Raw genomic sequence first — 21,319 nt, 5'->3', positions numbered from 1 at the left:
CTAGATTCAGAATTTATTGAAGGTCTTTGTGCCATCTTACAATTTAAAAAGATCCTTCTGTTCAGACCTTAGCCAAGATTCAAAATCATACCATAAGAAACTACCATTGAGGGGCACAAGTCATATTGAATCAAGTAAAACGGAAATAATTCATCTTTTATCTGAGGGTGTGTTCAGTTGTGTGATCTTTTCCGCCTGACACTCACACTTGTTAAGAGTGTCATGTCTTGTTAGGTTTTGCCTTGTAATCTGATTTGATATTTACTTTCCTATTCTTTCACTCTTTTATGTCTATAACGCTGCTAAGAACATAATAAAGCCATCTGGCCTGTTTGGTACTTAACAGCTAATTGATCCAAGAATCTCATCCAGTCGTTTCTTGAAAAAAAGCCAAAGTATCGGCTTTAACCACATTGCTGGGTAGCTTATTCGGCACTCCCACAGGCCTTTGGGTGAAGAAGTGCCTCCTGTTCTCAGTTTTAAATACACTTTCACATAATTTGCACTTGTGCCCTCTGGTTCGTGTTTCACTTTTCATTTTGAAGGAATCTGCCCGTTACACTTTGTCAGTGCCATGGAAGATTCTGAATACTTGTAACAGGTCCCATCATAGGTTCCTGTATTGAAGATTCAAAGCAATTTGATCCTTCAGGCTATCACATTGCTTTAAGTCCCAAAAATGAATCTGCTTGCTCTTCTCTGGACTGATTCCCAAGTAGCAATATATGTTCTATAATGTGGTGACACTACTCTAAATTATTCTAAATCCAAAATTACAATATTCTAAATGAGGCCTTACTAGTGCTTTAAACAATTCTAACATAACATCCCTTAAATTTAAATTCTCTGATTTTAACTATTAGAGTTTAAATTAAGGGATATTATGTTAAAATTGTATAACTGTACATGTATGCTGTATTCATCTTGGATCTGTTCTCTACTGACTTACCTGGTTACATAAAATAATTCAAGAAAGCAACTAAAACAGTCAAGGAACACCTGAAGAAGGCTCCACGGCTGAAACATTGTGTTTTCTTTCTTCTTTTTTCAGCATGTAATAAACCTATTACTTGCTCCTTTGCAGCCTACGCATGCTGACGCAGCTACCCACCTGAACTAAAACAGTCTCTTTTTTAAAGTGTTGGAATAAGTACAGCTGACATATGGCATTTGGTTAATTACCAAGGTGCTGCACTGTATTCATGCTGTAACCCAGATTGAGTGAAGCCTGACATTTAATCTCACCTGGCACTTGTACTGCACACCAGCACCAGGTATGTTCCCATAAAGGTGATGCTGAAAGGAACAGAGGACAACTTAAACACACACCACAACCAGGAGAAAGTGAAACAGTGAAACCTGCACTGAATTTTGTGGTATCGTTATTTTTGCCAGCAGCCCTTTACGAGACTTTGTTGCCAAATAACCATCAAACTGCTAGACAGTTCTTTAGGTGCAGCTTCATTTCCAGTTTCAGTTTTGAGTATAATTTTATTCATTTTACAAATACACCAAAATACACAAAGAGGGGGGCAGAAGTTGACAAATTAAACAAGTTCTGAAGATGAGAAGAAATTATCTACACTTGCTATCACAGCTTCTGTGCAGGCAAAATGTAGGCCAGGTGCACAGCTTTGTCTAAGAATAATTTCTACAACTGAGCGCAACCAGTTGCCATTTTAGGGTATCTCAGTCTACAAGCAAAAGATAAGCTTTGTGTTCTCTGTTTTTTTGGCTTTATAAATGCTTTATGAATTCTTTTCTACAAAGAGCAAGCAGACAGCACTTGATCAGATTGTTGTGGTTACTTACTATGAGGCAAGGTAGAGAATACGGTTGTACTGCACAAACTGTCTGACCTGTTCGCTGCAAGAAAAACCACAAAACGATTAGATATGCATCTTCTGTTCTTTGCAGATGCAGCCACATGTTCTCTCTTGAATTGCACCATGCAGACTCATACACACGAGGAACTGGAACTCTGGAGCTGCTGGCCTGAGGACAGGAAATTCACACTTTAAACTGAACTTAATTGGATGGGGGTCTGAGAGGATTAGACTCCATAAGAGATGACAGACCAAAATGGAAACAGAACAAAAGAAGACGATGAAGCAAGGAATTCTGCATTCATATACAGTGCCTTGCGAAAGTATTCGGCCCCCTTGAACTTTTCAACCTTTTGCCACATTTCAGGCTTCAAACATAAAGATATAAATTTTTTATTTTATGTGAAGAATCACCAACAAGTGGGACACAATTGTGAAGTGGAACGAAATCTATTGGATTTTTTAAACTTTTTTAACTAATAAAAAAATGAAAAGTGGGGCGTGCAAAATTATTCGGCCCCCTTGCGTTAATACTTTGTAGAGCCACCTTTTGCTGCGATTACAGCTGCAAGTCGCTTGGGGTATGTCTCTATCAGTTTTGCACATCGAGAGACTGAAATTCTTGCCCATTCTTCCTTGCAAAACAGCTCGAGCTCAGTGAGGTTGGATGGAGAGCGTTTGTGAACAGCAGTTTTCAGCTCTTTCCACAGATTCTCGATTGGATTCAGGTCTGGACTTTGACTTGGCCATTCAAACACCTGGATACGTTTATTTGTGAACCATTCCTTTGTAGATTTTGCTGTATGTTTGGGATCATTGTCTTGTTGGAAGATAAATCTCCGTCCCAGTCTCAGGTCTTTTGCAGACTCCAACAGGTTTTCATCCAGAATGGTCCTGTATTTGGCTGCATCCATCTTCCCCTCAATTGTAACCATCTTCCCTGTCCCTGCTGAAGAAAAGCAGGCCCAAACCATGATGCTGCCACCACCATGTTTGACAGTGGGGATGGTGTGTTGAGGGTGATGAGCTGTGTTGCTTTTACGCCAAACATATCGTTTTGCATTGTGGCCAAAAAGTTCGATTTTGGTTTCATCTGACCAGACCACCTTCTTCCACATGTTTGGGGTGTCTCCCAGGTGGCTTGTGGCAAACTTTAGACGAGACTTTTTATGGATATCTTTGAGAAATGGGTTTCTTCTTGCCACTCTTCCATAAAGGCCAGATTTGTGCAGTGTAAGACTGATTGTTGTCCTATGGACAGACTCTCCCACCTCAGCTGTAGTTCTCTGCAGTTCATCCAGAGTGATCATGGGCCTCTTGGCTGCATCTCTGATCAGTCTTCTCCTTGTCTGAGCTGAAAGTTTAGAGGGACGGCCAGGTCTTGGTAGATTTGCAGTGGTCTGATACTCCTTCCATTTCAAGATGATCGCTTGCACAGTGCTCCTTGGGATGTTTGAAGCTTGGGAAATCTTTTTGTATCCAAATCCGGCTTTAAACTTCTCCACAACAGTATTACGGACCTGCCTGGTGTGTTCCTTGGTCTTCATGATGCTCTCTGCGCTTTCAACAGAACCTTGAGACTCTCACAGAGCAGGTGCATTTATACAGAGACTTGATTACACACAGGTGGATTCTATTTATCACCATCAGTCATTTAGGACAACATTGGATCATTCAGAGATCCTCGCTGAACTTCTGGAGTGAGTTTGCTGCACTGAAAGTAAAGGGGCCGAATAATTTTGCACACCCCACTTTTCATTTTTTTATTAGTTAAAAAAGTTTCAAAAATCCAATAGATTTCATTCCACTTCACAATTGTGTCCCACTTGTTGGTGATTCTTCACATAAAATAAAAAAATTATATCTTTATGTTTGAAGCCTGAAATGTGGCAAAAGGTTGAAAAGTTCAAGGGGGCCGAATACTTTCGCAAGGCACTGTACCTAATTTCTAAATGAAAGCTGCACTGCGCAACAACTACTGTAACCTCAGAAACACACGACTGAATTATGCCCCCTGATGATCAGCCACAGTGCACAGACAATGGACCTGCCAGGGGGAACAGTCAGGGTTTCTCACCAGAAAGTGAACAGAGCCACAATGCCAAATGTCACCATTAGCTGAACCATCAGAATGGTGAAGACCTGTGAAACAGAGACAACAGTGCTGTCAAAGAGAAACAACTGTGTTCACTGCAATACAGCCATACACTTGCTGTTTTTACTGCAATATACAGTATAGCAAGAAACTATCAGGTTGTGAAAATGCACGCTTCCAGGACAGAAATTAAATAAAACTTCTTTCTATATATTTGAATTGACCCTTGCCTACAGTTTTACATTCTTTTACAGACTAGGGATTAAGGTTTTTCTTTAGCACAACAGTATCTAACTTTCACATTTTCTAAAATATAGTACAGGAGAGGAAAGCCTTTTTACTTTCCGTTTTTAGTTATTGAACTACAGTGAGACGTCCAATCATTTCTATTTCTTGTTCATCTCCAGTCTCCACATTTCTCACAAACACTCTCCACCTTTTTCCTCTCTTTGTCGCCCTGTACCAGCTCCTCTTCTTTCCTCTCTCTCTCTTCCCCTTGTATCAGCTCCAGCTCCTCTCCCTCTCTGTCTTACCTTGCGTATGAACATGCGGCGGATGTTCCTGTCCTCCCAGCCATCTCCGCTGAGGCCGTCACAGCTGCCGGTGGTGCTGGGGTCCGAGAACGGCGAAGACATCTCCGAGGCATAGGGGTTAGTGTAACCTGGACCTGAGTGAGACGGAGAGAAAACAGAGGAATGAGTGTTGGTAAGCGACTCACCCAGGTGGACTGGATCTAGTTGGAACACACATTTCAGGCACCATTTCTACCCGCCCTAACCAGACATGGGCTTGAGTGTATTTGCAAACTTTTAAAAACACGGTTTAAAGATTATATTTACCATTCAAATAATGCCTTTCAGTCACACCTCCATAAACTACCATCCATTCAACTCATTCAGACCTACAGTGGCTGTGTATATAACTGGGAGTTTTTGTTATTGATTGACAGAAACCACTCTTTAATGTCAAAGTAAAAACAAAATTCTACAGATCCACCTAAATTAAGAATAAATATAAAATGAAAAATAACTGAATGCATTAGTATTCGCCCCCTTTGAGACACTTTTTGGTAGAGACATATTTGGCAGAAACTACAGTCTTCTTAAATACATTTCTAACAGCTGTTTGGACACATGTTTGGAACTGTCAGTAAACAGCAATTTTAAACTGCTGCTATGGATTCTTGATTGGATTGAGCTCTGGGTTTTGACTGGACCACTCCAGAACACTGACTTTTTTCGATTCCAGTGTGACTTTGGCTTATGTTTTGGGTCATTTTCCTACTGGAAGATGAATCTTCTCTCAAGTCCCATGTCTCTTGCAGATTGCAACAGGTTTTCCTCCAGAATTTCTCTGTACTTCATTAAGTCTGTTTTTCCTGCTATCTTCACAAGTCTTCCAGGCCCTTATGCAGTGAAGAATCCGCCTACTATAGATGCCAAAAAGCTCAATTTTGTTCTTGTCGGACCATAACATCTTGTTCCCCTTGGTTTCAGAGTGTCCACTGTGTCTTCTCAAAAAGTGTAGTTGAGATTTGTCGTTAGTTTTTTGTCACTCTCCCCTTAAGTCCAAATTTGGATGGCACCCAGTATGCACAGTTTCTCCCATCTCAGCCATGGAAGACTGTAATTCCTTTAGAGTTGTCAAAGGCCTCTTGGTGGCCTCCCTGACAAGTGCCCTTCTCGTCTGGGTAGTCAGTTTGTGAGGACACCCTGTTCTTCACAGTTTCACAGTTGTGCTGTATTTTCTACATTTCTTTATAATGGACTTAACTGTGCTTTGGGGGATATGTAATGCCTTGGAAATTTTCTTATACTCTTCCCCTGATTGGTGTTTTTCAATAACCCTATTCCAGATTTACTCTGAAAGTTCCTTTGTCTTCATGATTTACTTTTTGTTGGGAGCTGTACTAATAGAACGATACAAGTACTTGGGGACTGTTCTGGACTCCACGCTAAATGTCAAAGCCAATACTGACCCGATCCTCAAAAAAGTGCAAGAGCATGTTTTGTTCTTAAGAAAACTTAAGTATTTTAAGGTCGATGATTCATTGTGATTTTGTTCTATCGGTCCTTCCTTGAATCTGGGCATTCTTGTGAAAATGTCAGATGTCATTGCTGTTGATCTTCCTGCCCTCTCCTCCATCTATCATAGACGTGTTTTGAGTAAAGGAAAATCCATCTGTGATGATCCTTTACACCCCTTCTTCAATAATTTCCAGTTACTCCCATCCAAACGCAGATACCGACTCCCCAACTCCAAAACCAACAGATTTAAGTTCTCATTCATATCTGTAGCCATATCGTTACTCAACACTTTGTTTTTCTTCAGTCCGTCTGTACAGCACCACTGCTGCCTAGAGATAGGTATATTTATCCTACACTCGTGTGAAATGCCCTAATTGGACTCTATTCAACAAATTATATGACTTTGAAAGACATCTGATTGCACAAGAGCCTATTTAGGTGTGTCGTAGTAAAGGGGGTGAATACTTACGCAGTCACTAATTTTCTGTTTTATATTTCTAACTAATTTAGGAGGATCTGTAGAATTTTGTTTCACTTTGACACTATAGAGTATTTTGTGTTGAACAATGACAAAAAAATACCACATACATACAGTATGATTGTATTTTGTAACACAGTAAAATGTGAAAAACCCCAGGGGGGGAATACTTTTGATAGCCACTGGACCTGGACAAGATGTGTTATTTTTCAAATTTCCAGTGATCATAAACAGCTAAATTTGAGTTCAGATGAATGGGATCGGGGTGGAGGGTGTGGAGATGAAAGAAAGGGGTGGCTGTAGTAGAGGGTTATGCCGGCGTCACACTACACGACTTTTTCTAGGATTTTCAGTCGTAGCCTTCATTTACATAATCGTAACAAAATCACAGCGAGTTGTAGAGAGTCGCAGCGTGCGCCGGTTACCATCAGTTGTGTAGTGTGACACCCCCAGCAACTCATTCATAGAGCTCTAACTGCCCCTACAACTGGTTTGATTTTCTCGTAGCGAGTCGCAGGTTGTAGGGGTGGGTAGTGAGCCAGATGTGTACTTGTGAGATATATTATATTACATGTTATAGCGCAATACTCATTTGTTTACAATATTTGTTTTAAAGGTGTTTTATTTTTGTTAATTTTGTCTATATTTATAAAGAAGAATTATGTTATACTTTTCAAGATGTTTTATGTGCTTGATCTCCATGTTGTTCGTTTACTGAACTTTCGTGTTCCTCTTGTGCTCCACATTGACTGGCTGCCAAAACGAGGCATCCTTGTGGTACTTTCGCGACGCCATATGAGATTTGGAACCACAATGAAAAGTCAGGAGGAAATCATGTAATTAGTCACCTAATCACCATTCCTAGTCATATAACTTGACACCCTCTAGGCCAGAAAAGGCAGCGAGATTCAGCAACTGCAGACACTTCATTTGACATGCTCTCTGACTAGAAGTCATGTCGAGTCCTGTAGTGTGACGCTGGCTTTAGCTGGACAGAGAATGGGTGACCAGTACTACAGTGGAAAACAGACACGGCTCGAAGAAGAGAGGCAAATATAAGAAAGATACTTTTCACAGAGTGAGCGATACATAGAAAGACAAATCCCAAGGGTTAACACAGCACAGCAAAGCCTAATCTTGAAACAATTTGACGTAGAGTAAAATCAAAAACAATATGAGAGTAAAGAATGAGAGAGCAGTTTGACTGAAACAATTTGTAGCAACGGACTGGCCACTCACTTGGGCTGGGGTGCACATAAGCCCAGCTGGGGTGCATGGGCACAGTAGGGGGCGGCAGGGGGGGTGGCGGGGTGGTGTAGGGGGGGGCTGCAAACCCCGGCTCCTTGTCCCCGGCTGTGGCCTCAGCGTAGCTGGGGGGAGCAGCGGGCAGAGTCATGGTGGTGCCGTTGAGTCCTGTTGTGGGAATGAGCAGAAGGCTGACGGGCTGGAGGGGAAGAGAAGAGTGCTGTCAGCATCTGAAACGCAGGACAGTCGCTAGCTGACAGGCGTAAAGTCAAGCCCCTCCAAGTGCCTCCAAGTGCCCGATCCCAGCACGCTGAAAACCACTGGTGGCAGAAGGTGAGAGTTAAGTTCCCTTGAGCACCCAGAAAAGTGAGTCACTATAACACATCAGCTCTTTTGCATGGTATTACACAACAAAGTGTCGTCCTCCACTGCAGGTACAGATTCTTCTGGCTGAAGAGATCTCATCGAGAGGCCAGCAAATCTAATAATAAGGTGACTCTCTGGCCTAATACACACTGACCAGTCAAAAGACTTAGTGCTGAGTTTGAAGTATTTTGGTCCTGATAAATACCTTAAAGAGTTTAGAAGCATTAAATCTGCTGTGAATGATCCCATCCTGTTGCTGGGTTAAAAAAACTGATGTTGCAATGTCACAACACAAGTAACATCAGAAAACAAGAGCAGCAGGTAATGTAAGAATATCACCTTTGTACTGCAAATAGTGTAAACCTTAAATTAAGTTAGAAGATATTTATAAAACACTTAAAAAACAAACAGTATTTATAAAATATCATTTTTTAACTGCAGTTTTACTACACAGGGCAAAGAGAAACAGATAAACAATAACCATCTTGCATTGGAAAAACAACCCGGGCCCCATTCTTGCTTTAGAAATCATCTCCCCTCATCTGCCCTTTCCCAAGTCACTTGCTGCTATTTCCAATCCGTCTGCACGTGCAGCCAACACTGTTATGTTCTTTCGCATTCTTCTTAACAAATAAGCAATTTAGCCTTGCCTTCGCAGATGCTACTTCACTTAAAATTTCCCGAGGGAGATCTGAAGTGACAACACACAGTCAAGGTCACTCGGAATACAATTCTTCGGCTATAGGAACATCAGTGTTCCATTTCCTGCAGAACTAAATTAACAAAAGGCAACTTGCAGCTTGCTTGCTAGACAATAAACATTTATCTGCGGTGATAAGCGCAACACAATAAGGCAATAAGGTGATACACCAACGCCAAGAGCTGAAGCACAGAAAATGACAGCCAAATGGGCTGATTTGATATTTACACGTTAATATAGCATCCTATATACAGTATTTGGTTACAATAGGAACTCTGGAATAGGAATAAGACTTTATTTTTTGTCTCGGCCATATCACAATATATACTGTACAACACATATTAAGAGTAAGTAAAACTGAAACCACCATTCATCTAACTTCTAATCTATGTTCTCATGTGACCTTTTAATTTCCTGTACCTAATATGTAGATTTCTCAGTGGTGACTAGTCCCTTGTCCTCTGGAATATGAAAGGTATTTTCAGGTGAATCAGAAAGCAATAAATTATTTTTTTTAACACACCCAGAGATTGGGGTGCAAGCTACTAGCATTTCTTAGGAAAACAGACACACACACAGCCACAAGGTCCATAACCAGTGCTCTTTATTTACAGCACTAAAAACAACACAACATAAAGCAAATCAAAAGTCCAAGCTCTTTCTTGAGCTACTAACTACATTTCTTCTCTTCTCTTAATAAACTGTATGTACCAGGAAGATAAGCTGCTTACAAACTTCACCTTCGCAGTCTTTCTCCAAGAAACCTCCTCAAAAAAACACTTCTCAAAAATTAAAATCTCTCCTTTTTTCTCACTCTCAGAGACTCTCCCAAATAAGAACACCTCCTGGGATCAGGCACTGATTCAGCTCTTTCACTCACTCCAGCAGGGCAGTAAAGTGGTTCTGCCCCTCTCCCCCAGCCAGCAGATTCCGAATGACCACTGGAAGAGTCTGCTTCCTGGTTTATAATTCATCACCTGACCAGCTGGGACAAGACGATTGGTCAGGTGATGACTGAGTGTTGCAGGACATGGCCCACAGCTTCCTGGGGAATACAGTTCAGACCACAGCTCCCATCCTGACAGGACTTGTTGTCCCTTCACAAATGTCTGACATTTTATTTTAAAAATACATTGGAGACAGCCTAAATTCAATTTGTATTTTCTACTAAGAAGACACATATAGAGAGATTTCTACCCTTTATGCTTGATCAGTGTCATTTTTCTACTGTGTATTTTTGATGCACATTTTTATGCTTCTACCAATTTCAAACTTTTGCTGTTCGTGCTATTTCTTAATTGTAAATAGAATCCTTTTGTGACAAACAGTGTTGGGTCTCAATAAATTAAAACATCTTGGTTAAGTGAAAAATAGATATCAAATAATAATAAGCTAGGATAGTGTGCTCTCTTGGGTTTTTTTCTTTCTGTTTTTTCAAAGTCTGGGCAGGATGTAGAGAAACCATATTTGCCTAGCATCTGAGACGATACATAACACAAAAGGGAATAAGAAAAGAATAGAGAAATGAAAGTAAAATATTAAAAACATAACTAACATTGAACTTTCACCTGGTTACTTAAGAGATGATGAGTTTAGTTGGGCATGTCAGCTCAGTAGCTTGAGTTGGAATACAAGTTCAAGCAATGACTGAAACCTGTCTACAAAACAATAAAACATAAATCAAAAAGCTTTAGAAAATTCTGAGGATTCTCTTCTCTGAAAGAAAAGCTGCATCTAGGTGTGCATACCTGCTACTAGCTCCTGGCATTCATTCAGTTAACTGGTAGTGCAAGTTATACAACAATTGTTTTATTGCCTGACAACCTGCATTTATTTACTTAAACAGTAAAACAATAGTGCAATTTACTATACCTTCAGATATAAAAAAAAGTTGCCGAACACAAACTTGTTTACTGTAAATATGAAATAACTGTCATGTCTGACTGAAATACAACACCAGAGGAATCTGGGCTCTAATAATATTAATAACTCTTATTGTTATCATATTTTTTAAGGTGACATTGTTGGAAAGAGCAACAGAGTTGTAACCATCTTACACATTCCAGTCAGTCATCTATCCCGAAATGTAATGATTTCCCGTACTTACTGTATGTTTGCTGAACTGTGATCCTTTAAGCAATTATGGACTAAAATGTATAGTAGAAACCTGGAAATCACAGACATTCTAATATCCAAGTGAAAAACCACAAACTAAACTGCGGTTTAAATGGGATAAAAGCACCACACATAGATCAGACAATGAATGCAGCATAGTACAGTAATTATACTAATTATACATAATCACCTGGCCAAGCACTATGTATACTGGAAATTATTAAGATATTGAAAGCAATATGTTAACTCTTTAAACTATTCAAAGACAAAAGTACAACTACTTTTTGCCATTTTAAGCTGCGATATGGAACAAAATCAAATGCTATGGAAGGAATGCATTTTCGCTTGCCGCAGATGGTCATGGGGGGATTTCAAATGAGCCAATCAGAGAAGATGGCTATTCCGAAGCCATGTCCTACAGTCCAGGCACTGACAGCTCAGTCCTGGGCTCCCTTCAGCCAAGCGTGACCAGGATTAACCAACCCATGCCACGCTATTGGCAGAGTGGCGCTAGGGCTAGTGGAGTTAGCCTGGCTTACTGGGTTTGGCATGCAAAGACTGACCCTGCGGCTCTCTACCTAGTGACAGCTGTATCAGAAAAGTCAGATTACTGCAATATGACAGTAATCGCTTTCTTGCAAAAAGACGCTCTTAAAAAAGGCTGCTTTTTTCGATTTCCCCCTCAGACTTGAATAACTTCACATTATTTTTCAAATACGTGGCTACAGGTAAACCTGTTGTTTGTCAGTATATTCCTGTGCCTCTGTGGATTTATGTTTCTGAACTCAAACCTAATATCCTACAAAGAGTAGAAACAGGACATAAGAATGTTGTGTTCAGATATGAAGTTCTTTGAAGAGATCTTCATGAAAGGGGATTCCAAAATCTCAATGCTGCCCAGTGGATTGTGGATCACAAACAGATGTCGGGAAACATCACAAGCCTAAGCACACACAAATCCTTCAAATAACCTTAGGAAACAGCAGCCTATAGTGTAGCACACTGCACAACAAGAAAAGCTGCATGGCCCTATGAGCATTAAACTTTAAGATAGTTTTTTATGCTTCCCACGAAGCCTATTAAATCAAAAACACCTTGCTTAAAGAAGTCTATATTTCGCCCCTTTGTTTAAATTGGATAATCTCTTTGTCCATCATGGAGCTGCTTCCATTAAGGTTCCCAGCATAACACAAGAGTCCTTTATTACAAACATCTAAAGGTTACAGAAGCTTTTACGGCTTAATATGGTAAACACGGGGACTGCTGTCAAGACTAGAATTAGGGCCTGTTTCTAGTTTCACATTTACACATTATAGAATTATTAATAACTGATCTGATCACTGATCTTGAGAAAGTGGAATATGTGAAAGAATATTCTTGCACTTGTATTCTGCGATGACAGGACCTATACTGGGACTAATAACTGAAATGTTAGTTGAGTAAATCTCCTGTTTTGCAATTGAAAGAAAAAAAAAAGCATTATTCAGGACTTTAACAAAACTGTATATTTATCCAATTCAGGATAGTAGGGAAGTCTGAGCCTATCCCAACAAGTCAGGATACAACCTGGACGGGACGCCAGTCCATCACACAGATTATACAAAATTACATGATATCATATTATATTCATACATCACTATTGTCTCATCTAATACAATGAAGTGAATAAGGCACCTCAGATCGCCCCCACTGCTGTCCAAAGAGCTACGCCTAGATGCCAGTTCCCTGTCTAGTCACCCGCAGCCAGAACACACAGCTCGAAGACAAATACTGTGGAAGAGCCTGGTGTGCCCCCCTCCAATTCCACCTCACACTCCTGTTCTGGCATGGAGAGCCAGGCCAACCCAAATACAGTGAGGCTGCGTCATCTGGCAGGCCTGCAAGCTCTGCTTATGTCAAAGCTGTCGTCGAGACACTCAAGGGAAGCAGTAAAAGCCGGGATTAGGTGCTTTTGTGTTGTGAAAAAGGCTGTAAAAACACTTAATAGAAACACTACATGCAACCCGCATATCTCCCACCTGAAACCTGCTCAATAACGATTTACCTTTGCCTGCTGTTTCTGATTGAAACAGCCACTGGAATTTCTGTGATTTTCCAATCTATATTTGTGCTCCTTTGAATAAACAGACCTAATTTTAGGATTTAGTGTGTGTTTACATATCATGCCTTACACAGCCACACGTGTCAAAGGCATAGTTTTTAAGACACCGATTATAAAAAAGGACGACTGCATGACCTTAACAGCTCTGAAACAGAAAATAAAATTACACTTTCTACTCTGCTTGATGTTGACTTTTATGTCAATTACTCTAAAGAATCTAAGAAGCACATCTTCACACTGAGGAAGTCATACTGTATCAACAGGGAAACAATGTCATGCAGTAATCCCACTAAAAAAGCCGTTATTCAGTCTTTTTCAGGTTAAAACATATTGTGGATTTTGTACAATTAAGCAGACTGAGAGCCAATGACTTCCTGCTCACCGTCTCTGGGACACCAGTTCATAGCAGGGTTAGCCCAGCAACACTCACACACATTTGTACATGGACCCATTCGACTGAATGAATGGGGCCAACAGGGACGAGGTGCGCACAGTTACAACAACAGAATCCACAGTTTCCTAGTGATCAGTCCAGATCCCTAACCGCTGCCCTACAGTCATTGTTTGGTTTATTTCATTTGGTTTATTTATCTGTGCAGTTTGTTTTTCAAAAAGTGCTATTTTGTCATCCCTTTCAAACATACATGACTACATACTGTAGGTGGGGCTTGACATTGTAGAAGAGAGGTTCATTTTTGATCTGTCAAAATATTTAGCTACTCCAAAACAGAAAAGTTTATCACATTTTTTTTAACTTCTCACTGGCGTCAAAGACCCCATGTGTCTTATTCAAGAACATCTTATTGCTGTCGCCTTCTCTGTAAGTGTCTCTGAGGAGCACATAATTGTACAGCAGAAGGATCATTCATTTCAGAAGGATCATTCATAATAATTTAAAGTGTATCTAAGAATACCAACTTTAAAGGCTAATTTGGGCCCAGAGTCAATACAAGGTGTTTTAACTGCAATATAATTTATCTGATCTTTTTAAACCTGATTGTTTCATATTGAACACCTGATTATGTCAAGTTCTTTGGACTGATTTCCAGGCACTGTCAGTCTGCCTGGAAATCTTCCTTCTATGACCTTCGGCTACAGGAGCTACCAATGGTTTGTTCGGCTTGGTTCATCTGCCAGTCAGGGGATTTGTTGCTTTTCGCACTTGTTTATATGGTCAGCTTTTGAGCTGAGGAAAATCAAAGCAAAACAGCGGGGCTTTAACCTGAGATATGACAAAATCACTCATCTGATCGGCAAGACAATGTTCGCATTTCTTACAAAAGGGAAATTTAAAAAAAAACAAGAGAAGTCAAGCCAGTTTTTGACAACATTATTCCTTTTAAACCATTTAATCATCCCAAAGTATCTAAGAGATCTTGAGAGAGATAATACCATCTGTCAGCAGAGAGTAACACCACCCATGAACTGGGTGACACTGAGTCACAGGAGAAATGTAACAAATGCACTACTAGAACTTCCTAGCTGACTAAGAATGCAGGAAACCTACTTTCTACCCTTATCAAGAAGGTGTGCTAAGAGAAGAAGAGGGAATAGTTGTAACAGCCTGCAATACATTACTAGCCAGATATGAAGATGGCTAAACGACCTGATGAGAGACTGACCATCTATGTGGACATAAACATTGTCTGTGCCGCCACCTGTACATAGGAGCTGTTGCAAAATAATACTATCTCTTTAACAGCCTGTAATCCACGACATTCATTGGAAAGGTCCTTAGCAAGGATGGACAATTACAAACAGCTCATATCATATTCCACACCATGTGATGGAACACCAGGTGGAGAAAATAAGTAAAATAAATAATAATAAATTTATTTTTTGGGTATCAGCAACGAGTCAAGAATGAAAGCTTTATCAATTTAAGCAAAAGGTGCACTCACAATTAACATGTTGCCCTGCCGAGTCTCCTGGTCACCTAACAACAGTAAAAACTGCACTTTACTAACACTGAAAATAATAATCCAACAGACATTCAGTAAGCACCAGTACCAAAGAGAGAGGTCATTTGGCAAGAGGAGAAATCAAAATACTTACAAAAGTGCTTACACTTATATAGCACTTTTCTGGACACTTCACTCAAAGCGTTTTACAGGTAATGGGGATCCCTTCCACCACCACCAATGTGCAGCATCCACCTGAATGATGCGACGGCAGCCATGGTGCGCCAGAACGCTCACCACACATCAGCTATCAATGGGGAGGTGCAGAGTAATGAAAACAATTTATAGAGGGGGATTATTAGGAGGCCATGATTGGTAAGGGCCAATGGGAAATTTGGCCAGGACGCCGGGGTTACACCCCTACTCTTTTCCAGAAACGCCCTGGGATTTTTAATGACCACAGAGAGTCAGGACCTCGGTTTTACGTCTCATCCGAAGGACGGCGCCTGTTTACAGTATAGTGTCCCCGTCACTATACTGGGGCATTAGGACCCACATGGACCGCAGAGTGAGCGCCCCCTGCTGGCCCCACTAACATCTCTTCCAGCAGCAACCTTAGTTTTTCCCCAGGAGGTCTCCCATCCAGGTACTGACCAGGCTCACACCTGCTTAGCTTCAGTGGGTTGCCAGTTGTGAAATTACATTAATCTCAATCGTCAAGATGCTGATGTGATCCTGCTACTAATCCTGCTACTGCGCTTTAGAAACAGACAACCCACATTGTTTCCTGGGTACTGGGTGGATGATCAGTTTGAATCTTGAATAATTTACAGAAGTCATAATGTACCTATCATCAGTTCTTCCACCCATCCATTTTCTAACTGCGTTTCTAATAGAGGGCTGTGGGGAGCCAAAGCCTATCCCAGCAAGCATTGGGTGCAAGGCAGGGTGCACCCTGGACCCCATGCCAGTCCATCACAGGGTGGACACACAGACACACACTCACACCAGGGCCGCTTTTCCCAAGAATCAATTAACCTACAAGTATGTCTGTAAGAGGAAACCAGACCAGCCAGGGGAAACCCATGCAAACACAGGGAGAACGTACGAACTCCACACAGAGAGTACCTCAGGAATTGAACCCAGGGACCCAGCTCTGTGAGGCAGCAACGCTCCCCACTGCATCACCATGCCGCCCATCATCAATTCGGATAATGCTATATTCACAGTGATTGTTTATTACATAGAGGTTAAAAGTAAACAATGTTATCTACTATTAAGACATTTAGAGTATTTTATCATGTTGACATTAACATGATCAACCGCAGCAGACTGTGTCAGAATCATGAAAGAAATCGGACACTACAGCACAAAACAAATATGACTAAATAAATCAAAGAAACTGTTTTTGGACCAGCACATTGATCAACGTCTCCAGAGTCCAATTCAAAAATTACATTTCAGCTGAAATTGTGATTCCCAGCAATGTCATTGTTTTACATTTCTTTAAAACCAATGGATGAAATGTCAGTTCAAGAATATTTCTTTATCTTTTTGTTCAGTACAACAACGCTGTACCACTCTTGAAAAAAGATTTTTAGTAGCACCGATTTTCTTTTAATTTCCTATTTACATTAAAATCATGAATACATTCATCTACCAACATAAATTCATAAATCAGACTAGTACTATTCCTTAATAACAAAATAAACACCATGACCTATAATATAACCTAATTCCAAAAAAAATAACAATTTGTTAGTTAACAGTGATGTTATTATTTGAACAATGCACTACCACATCGAAACATATTATTAAATGCACACTATTGGTCACAGTTCCACAGACGCCTTTTATGAAGTATAAGCAACCATTTCCTCATTTAAAGCTGCATCTCCATACTCCCCAATGTAAAAACAATGCTAATACATTAGCTTTGTTCAAATAAAGGCCATCATTTAGTTGGATGAGGTATACATATATAGAAACTGTTTAAACTCTACATTATCTATCAATGCAATTCTCAACACAGACTAAAAAGGCTTAAATAAAGCAGCACCTATCTTAGCTTACAGTAAATGATACCCTGCAGTGTTGACAATTTGAAAAGGATAAATCTGCTAAGCAATGGAAATCTCTAACTTCCTTGACTTCTTTGACTTATACTGTTGAAATATCACTGTGCAAAGCTTTATATAAATAAGAGCTGGCAGATTTATTTTACATGATTACTAACTCCAGTGTCAAATACAACAAGAGAATAACTTCACACACCACTGGCTTTCTCCCAGGATCCTTCATTTCTGCGTGGTCTATATTTAAACCCACTGCAGTGTCACAGTTTCTTTGTTCAAACCAGGGACACCACAAAAGTTAACTGGCAGCACCACTTAAAAACACTTCATAATGTTTGAAGATGAATTCAATGTTACTTTGCCAACATAGAGCTACACACTGCATAAACAGAACACTCAGAAGGATCAAACATTTTTCACCTGCTCAGGTATTACAGATTTAACAGCTTAATTCTATGAATTTAAGTTTTACATTACTTCAGTTACTCCAGCTCAAAAATTACCTTTCAAACTGCTCTGTTTTTAGACATTTACAACAAGCAGATGGGCAGCCTGTGCATCGAGTACAGTTACAGTTCTTGTGCGAAGAAATTATGCCAAAAATGATGTGTGTTGCACTTAGTCCTGGATACAAGCATGATACAAAACGCCATCAAGCATGTCTGCCTTCCTTGTTTGGTCTTCTTTTTCTGGGAAAGGAGGAGGCCACTGTCTCTCCTATTCAAGTAAATGTTCAGAATCTCTAAGAAATCAACAAAGCAATGGGATGAGGCTTTCCAGAGCCTCCCTGATCAACACAGGAGGGGCGCTGCGAAGAGGAATCCATCTTGGAATCAAAGCTTGAAGGCAAGTTTCAGAACATCCTTGCTACACTGCATACTGGTTAAGCCAATTGACTACATCATGCTTCACAACAGAACAAAGGCCCTAGGTCACAACTGGAAATTACAGGTAAATGCATGCAGGTCAAAAACAAAAAGGGACATCTTTATACAACAAGTCATGGAATGTCTGGAACAAACTTCCCAACCACACTTTTCAAGCTGATTCCATGACAATCTTCAAGAAATGGCCAAATGAGACCTTGGGATCGGTAACATTTTAACTAGGTCAAACTTCCCTGTGTTCTTAAGCCCACATCAATTAATTAATATGGCACAATGGTGCAGAAGTTAGCATTCCTGTTTCACAGCACCAGGGCCCTGGGTTTAATTCAGGACATAGGGTGCTATCTGTGTGGAGTTTGTACGCTCTCCTTGTGATCACTTGAGTTTCCACCAGGGACTCCAGGTTTCCTCCCACTGTACAGAAACATACTGGTGGGTTAACTGACATCTGGGAAAACTGGCCCTAGTGTGACTGTGTGAGTCTGCCCTGAGATGGACAGGCAATGTCTATCCTGCTTTGCACCCGCTGCTTGCCAGGAAAGGCTCTAGCTGCCCCGCGACCCTGTATTGGACAAAGGGGTTAGAAAATTAATGGATGGTTAATGAGTCATTTTAATTACTTAGTATCACAAAGGCCAGGAATTATTCCAGGAACGACTGGTTGCACCTTAGAAATAAGAAAAAGCAATAACAACAACTTAACAAAGGTTAGAATCGAGAGGAGGCAATTTAGCCCATCCAGTTTATATTGACTGTTAGAAGTTAATTAATACAAAGATCTTATCCAGCTTTCTTGCAGGAAGCCAGGGTATCAACTTCAGCAACCAACTGGATAACCTGTTCTGTATTCCCAAAGTTCACTCAGCTTCTCAGTGTAAGACAGTGCCTTAAGCCCCTGAATGTATCTGGTGTCTCTTCTCTGGTGATTACAGAGCTGCAATTACTTTCCTAGAACACGATGACCATAATTGTACATGATATTCTAAATGAGGCCTTATGAGTGCATTATATAGTTTTAGCATAACATTCCTTGATTTAAATCATCTGCATTTAATTGTCTATTTGAATTAAGTTGAACTGATATTGAGGAAATTAATTAAATTACAACTTTAACTGCAATTCTTGGAATATCATAATTATTTTACATGTGACTTAGAAGATTTTAACTAAAACAAAAATGGAAGAATATTTTAACACCAAAAAATAACTGTTGGCTATAGCCCCATCAAAACCAAAAATTCATTTTTCTCAGAGCTATGACAGAAACATTTTCTGATTCAAATATTAGGGTCACCCAGCCAAATGAATAAACTTTCCTAGAGATAAGCGATGCATGACCAAAGGAACATGAGAAAAGTCTGCCTTCCCTGGCTAGCAGAGTTGAGCTTACCTACTGTATTACTCTTAGACCTTGTGTCAGTCAAAATTATGTTGTCCTGGACTGAGGTTGTTACAAAAACTGAGAAGAGAAAAAAATATTGCTTGTCTGTAATATGGTCATTCACAGGATAGCTGAAGGTCAGAAAGGTGTGCTATCTGTGATGGATATATTTGTGACTGATCAATGCTCTTGTGTCAATCTAATTATAATTATAGCACACTACACAAACTTTATTGATTTAAACTTTAAGAAAAAATGATTGCATAAACACAAAAAAGATGAACATGATATGAAATCAATCAGACAGTGACACAGAAGTACAAAGGGTAAACTAGAGTCCTCCATCAAACAAAATGCTGTTCTATTACTTCTTCTTTTAGAGCTTTTAAATTATGAAATTACAATAGTGATACTCATTCTTGGGCCTGGAAAGTCACAACTCTGCAGATTTCACGGGAATGTTAAAATTCACTGTGATTGAAGACATGGAAACAAAGATAATATGCATCACTAAGACAATAACTTTTCCAATAGTCATTAAAAGCTTAAACACCAAAGACTAACTGTTCAATCACAAGTACCACTGATTTAGAATATAGTTTGTGTGTTACAGTTTGACTAGCTGATTAAACAACCAATTCAGCTGTCTAGTTGTCTATACACATTACATTACATGTACTGTATGTAAAATATCAAATATCTCCAGTCCTACAGTAGGTTGAGCATTGCAGTAGTAAAGTAATTGCACAGGGCCTTCTAACTACAGCAAAATGTGGAAAACAAAAAATTAGACAAACTACAGAAACCATAAGCATCTTTTAGGGCTATGAAGGGGTCTTAATGAGATAACGGGGCCAGCCTGTTCCTACTCTCAATTATTATGTTTTTATTAAGACAGAAGTAGTTGCTCACAGTCAAGCAGCAGAAGACAACAAGCATATGGTTCTCAGCACTGGAAGATAGGTACCCTTACCTTCTGATTAAACTTTGTATTCCAGAGCTGCAAAGATCACAGGATCAAACGATCACACCAGCATGAATGATGCTGCATGTATTTTAGAGAGTGACATTATTCTCTTTAAAAAAATAATATTCACATAGGAAATATTTTTTGGCAAAGACAGTTTCAACATCCAGGAAAAATATATGCATGGTGGGCAAGGAGGAGTAGGGTGTCAGTGTGAGAGTTTGAGTACCCGATTAAAAATTTTAAAAAGTCAAAAATAATTTGTACACCAAAAAATGAACACCCAGGAGCCCCTCAGTCCTTGACTTGCAAAAGAAAATACAAACAAAACTGCCCTATCAGATCTCACCTGAGAACACTGATCATATCTGTCTTTTTGCAAAGACATGGCTGAAGAGGTGAACTTTCCAATAAACGAATTAAGATGTCACGTTTCCTGACTTGTGTCCGTCTTTAAAAAGATCGATTAGGCTACTGTAAGATTTTTTTTACTAGGTTCAACATGTCTTTGGCCCAGCCCTAAATAAATAATAATGACAAAGTGTAACCCGGAGCATTTTAGATAATGGCGCATTCTGCAAGCGGATAAGAAAGATGTCCTGCATGCTACATTACTGCAAAAGCGGACCGAAACAATAGTAGCTTAAGTGTGTGTAGGATATGATGGGCGAACAGCATCTCTCTCTCTCTGCGCCATTCTTTTTATTTTGCATGTACCAGGACATGAATCATTTGTTGCTTTAAAACACTGTACTGACCGCTACAGCCTCAGGCTGTCAATTAATAGAGGAAAAGCAACCGATTGGATTGCTGTTTGCTATTGTTTGTTTTACAAAAAAATCGCACCACTGTAAAACATTTTACACAGAACCACGACATCCGCTTATCTCTTTTCTGCTCTTTTTTCAATAAAACAGCATAGGATTTCGGTCAATAATAAATAAAACGCTGCATAAGTGATGCTGCTCACACAATTATAGCCAAATAAATAATAGCGATTTAAAATAAACGCGCTTACCTGCGATGTACGGATCCGTGACAGTTCTTCAGGTGACTTCTACTCTGAAACCCACAACACAACGAGACCAACCCCCAGCTCTGACGCACATCCTAGCAGCTGCGTCTCGCATTTAGTTTATGGGAAATGTAGTGGAT

General features: G+C 39.9%; 1 protein-coding gene across 5 annotated transcripts in view; it reads right to left on the bottom strand.

The window, feature by feature from the left end:
• faim2a (Fas apoptotic inhibitory molecule 2a) overlaps window positions 1-21,267 on the bottom strand; it is a 38,244-nt gene extending 16,977 nt beyond the window's left edge. For 2 of the 5 annotated variants that reach the window (XM_088919788.1, XM_088919789.1), the window contains exons 1-6: window positions 21,183-21,267; window positions 7,666-7,870; window positions 4,455-4,588; window positions 3,904-3,968; window positions 1,813-1,866; window positions 1,246-1,296 (exon numbers count right to left, since the gene is read on the bottom strand). In XM_088919788.1, the coding sequence (XP_088775914.1) occupies window positions 1,246-1,296; window positions 1,813-1,866; window positions 3,904-3,968; window positions 4,455-4,588; window positions 7,666-7,822 (461 nt within the window). In that variant the 5' untranslated portion in view covers window positions 7,823-7,870; window positions 21,183-21,267. Of the gene's footprint in view, window positions 1-1,245; window positions 1,297-1,812; window positions 1,867-3,903; window positions 3,969-4,454; window positions 4,589-7,665; window positions 7,871-9,477; window positions 9,675-21,182 lie in introns of those variants that run through there. The other 3 variants (XM_088919790.1, XM_088919792.1, XM_088919791.1) reach the window with 2 other exon arrangements.
• Window positions 21,268-21,319: the final 52 nt, after the last annotated feature.

Source organism: Atractosteus spatula, chromosome 6, assembly GCF_055471065.1.
Source record: "Atractosteus spatula isolate fAtrSpa1 chromosome 6, fAtrSpa1.hap1, whole genome shotgun sequence".
NCBI lineage: Eukaryota > Metazoa > Chordata > Actinopteri > Semionotiformes > Lepisosteidae > Atractosteus > Atractosteus spatula.
The sequence above is the reverse complement of the archived record's forward strand: the minus strand, read 5'-3'. Positions and strand labels throughout refer to the sequence as shown.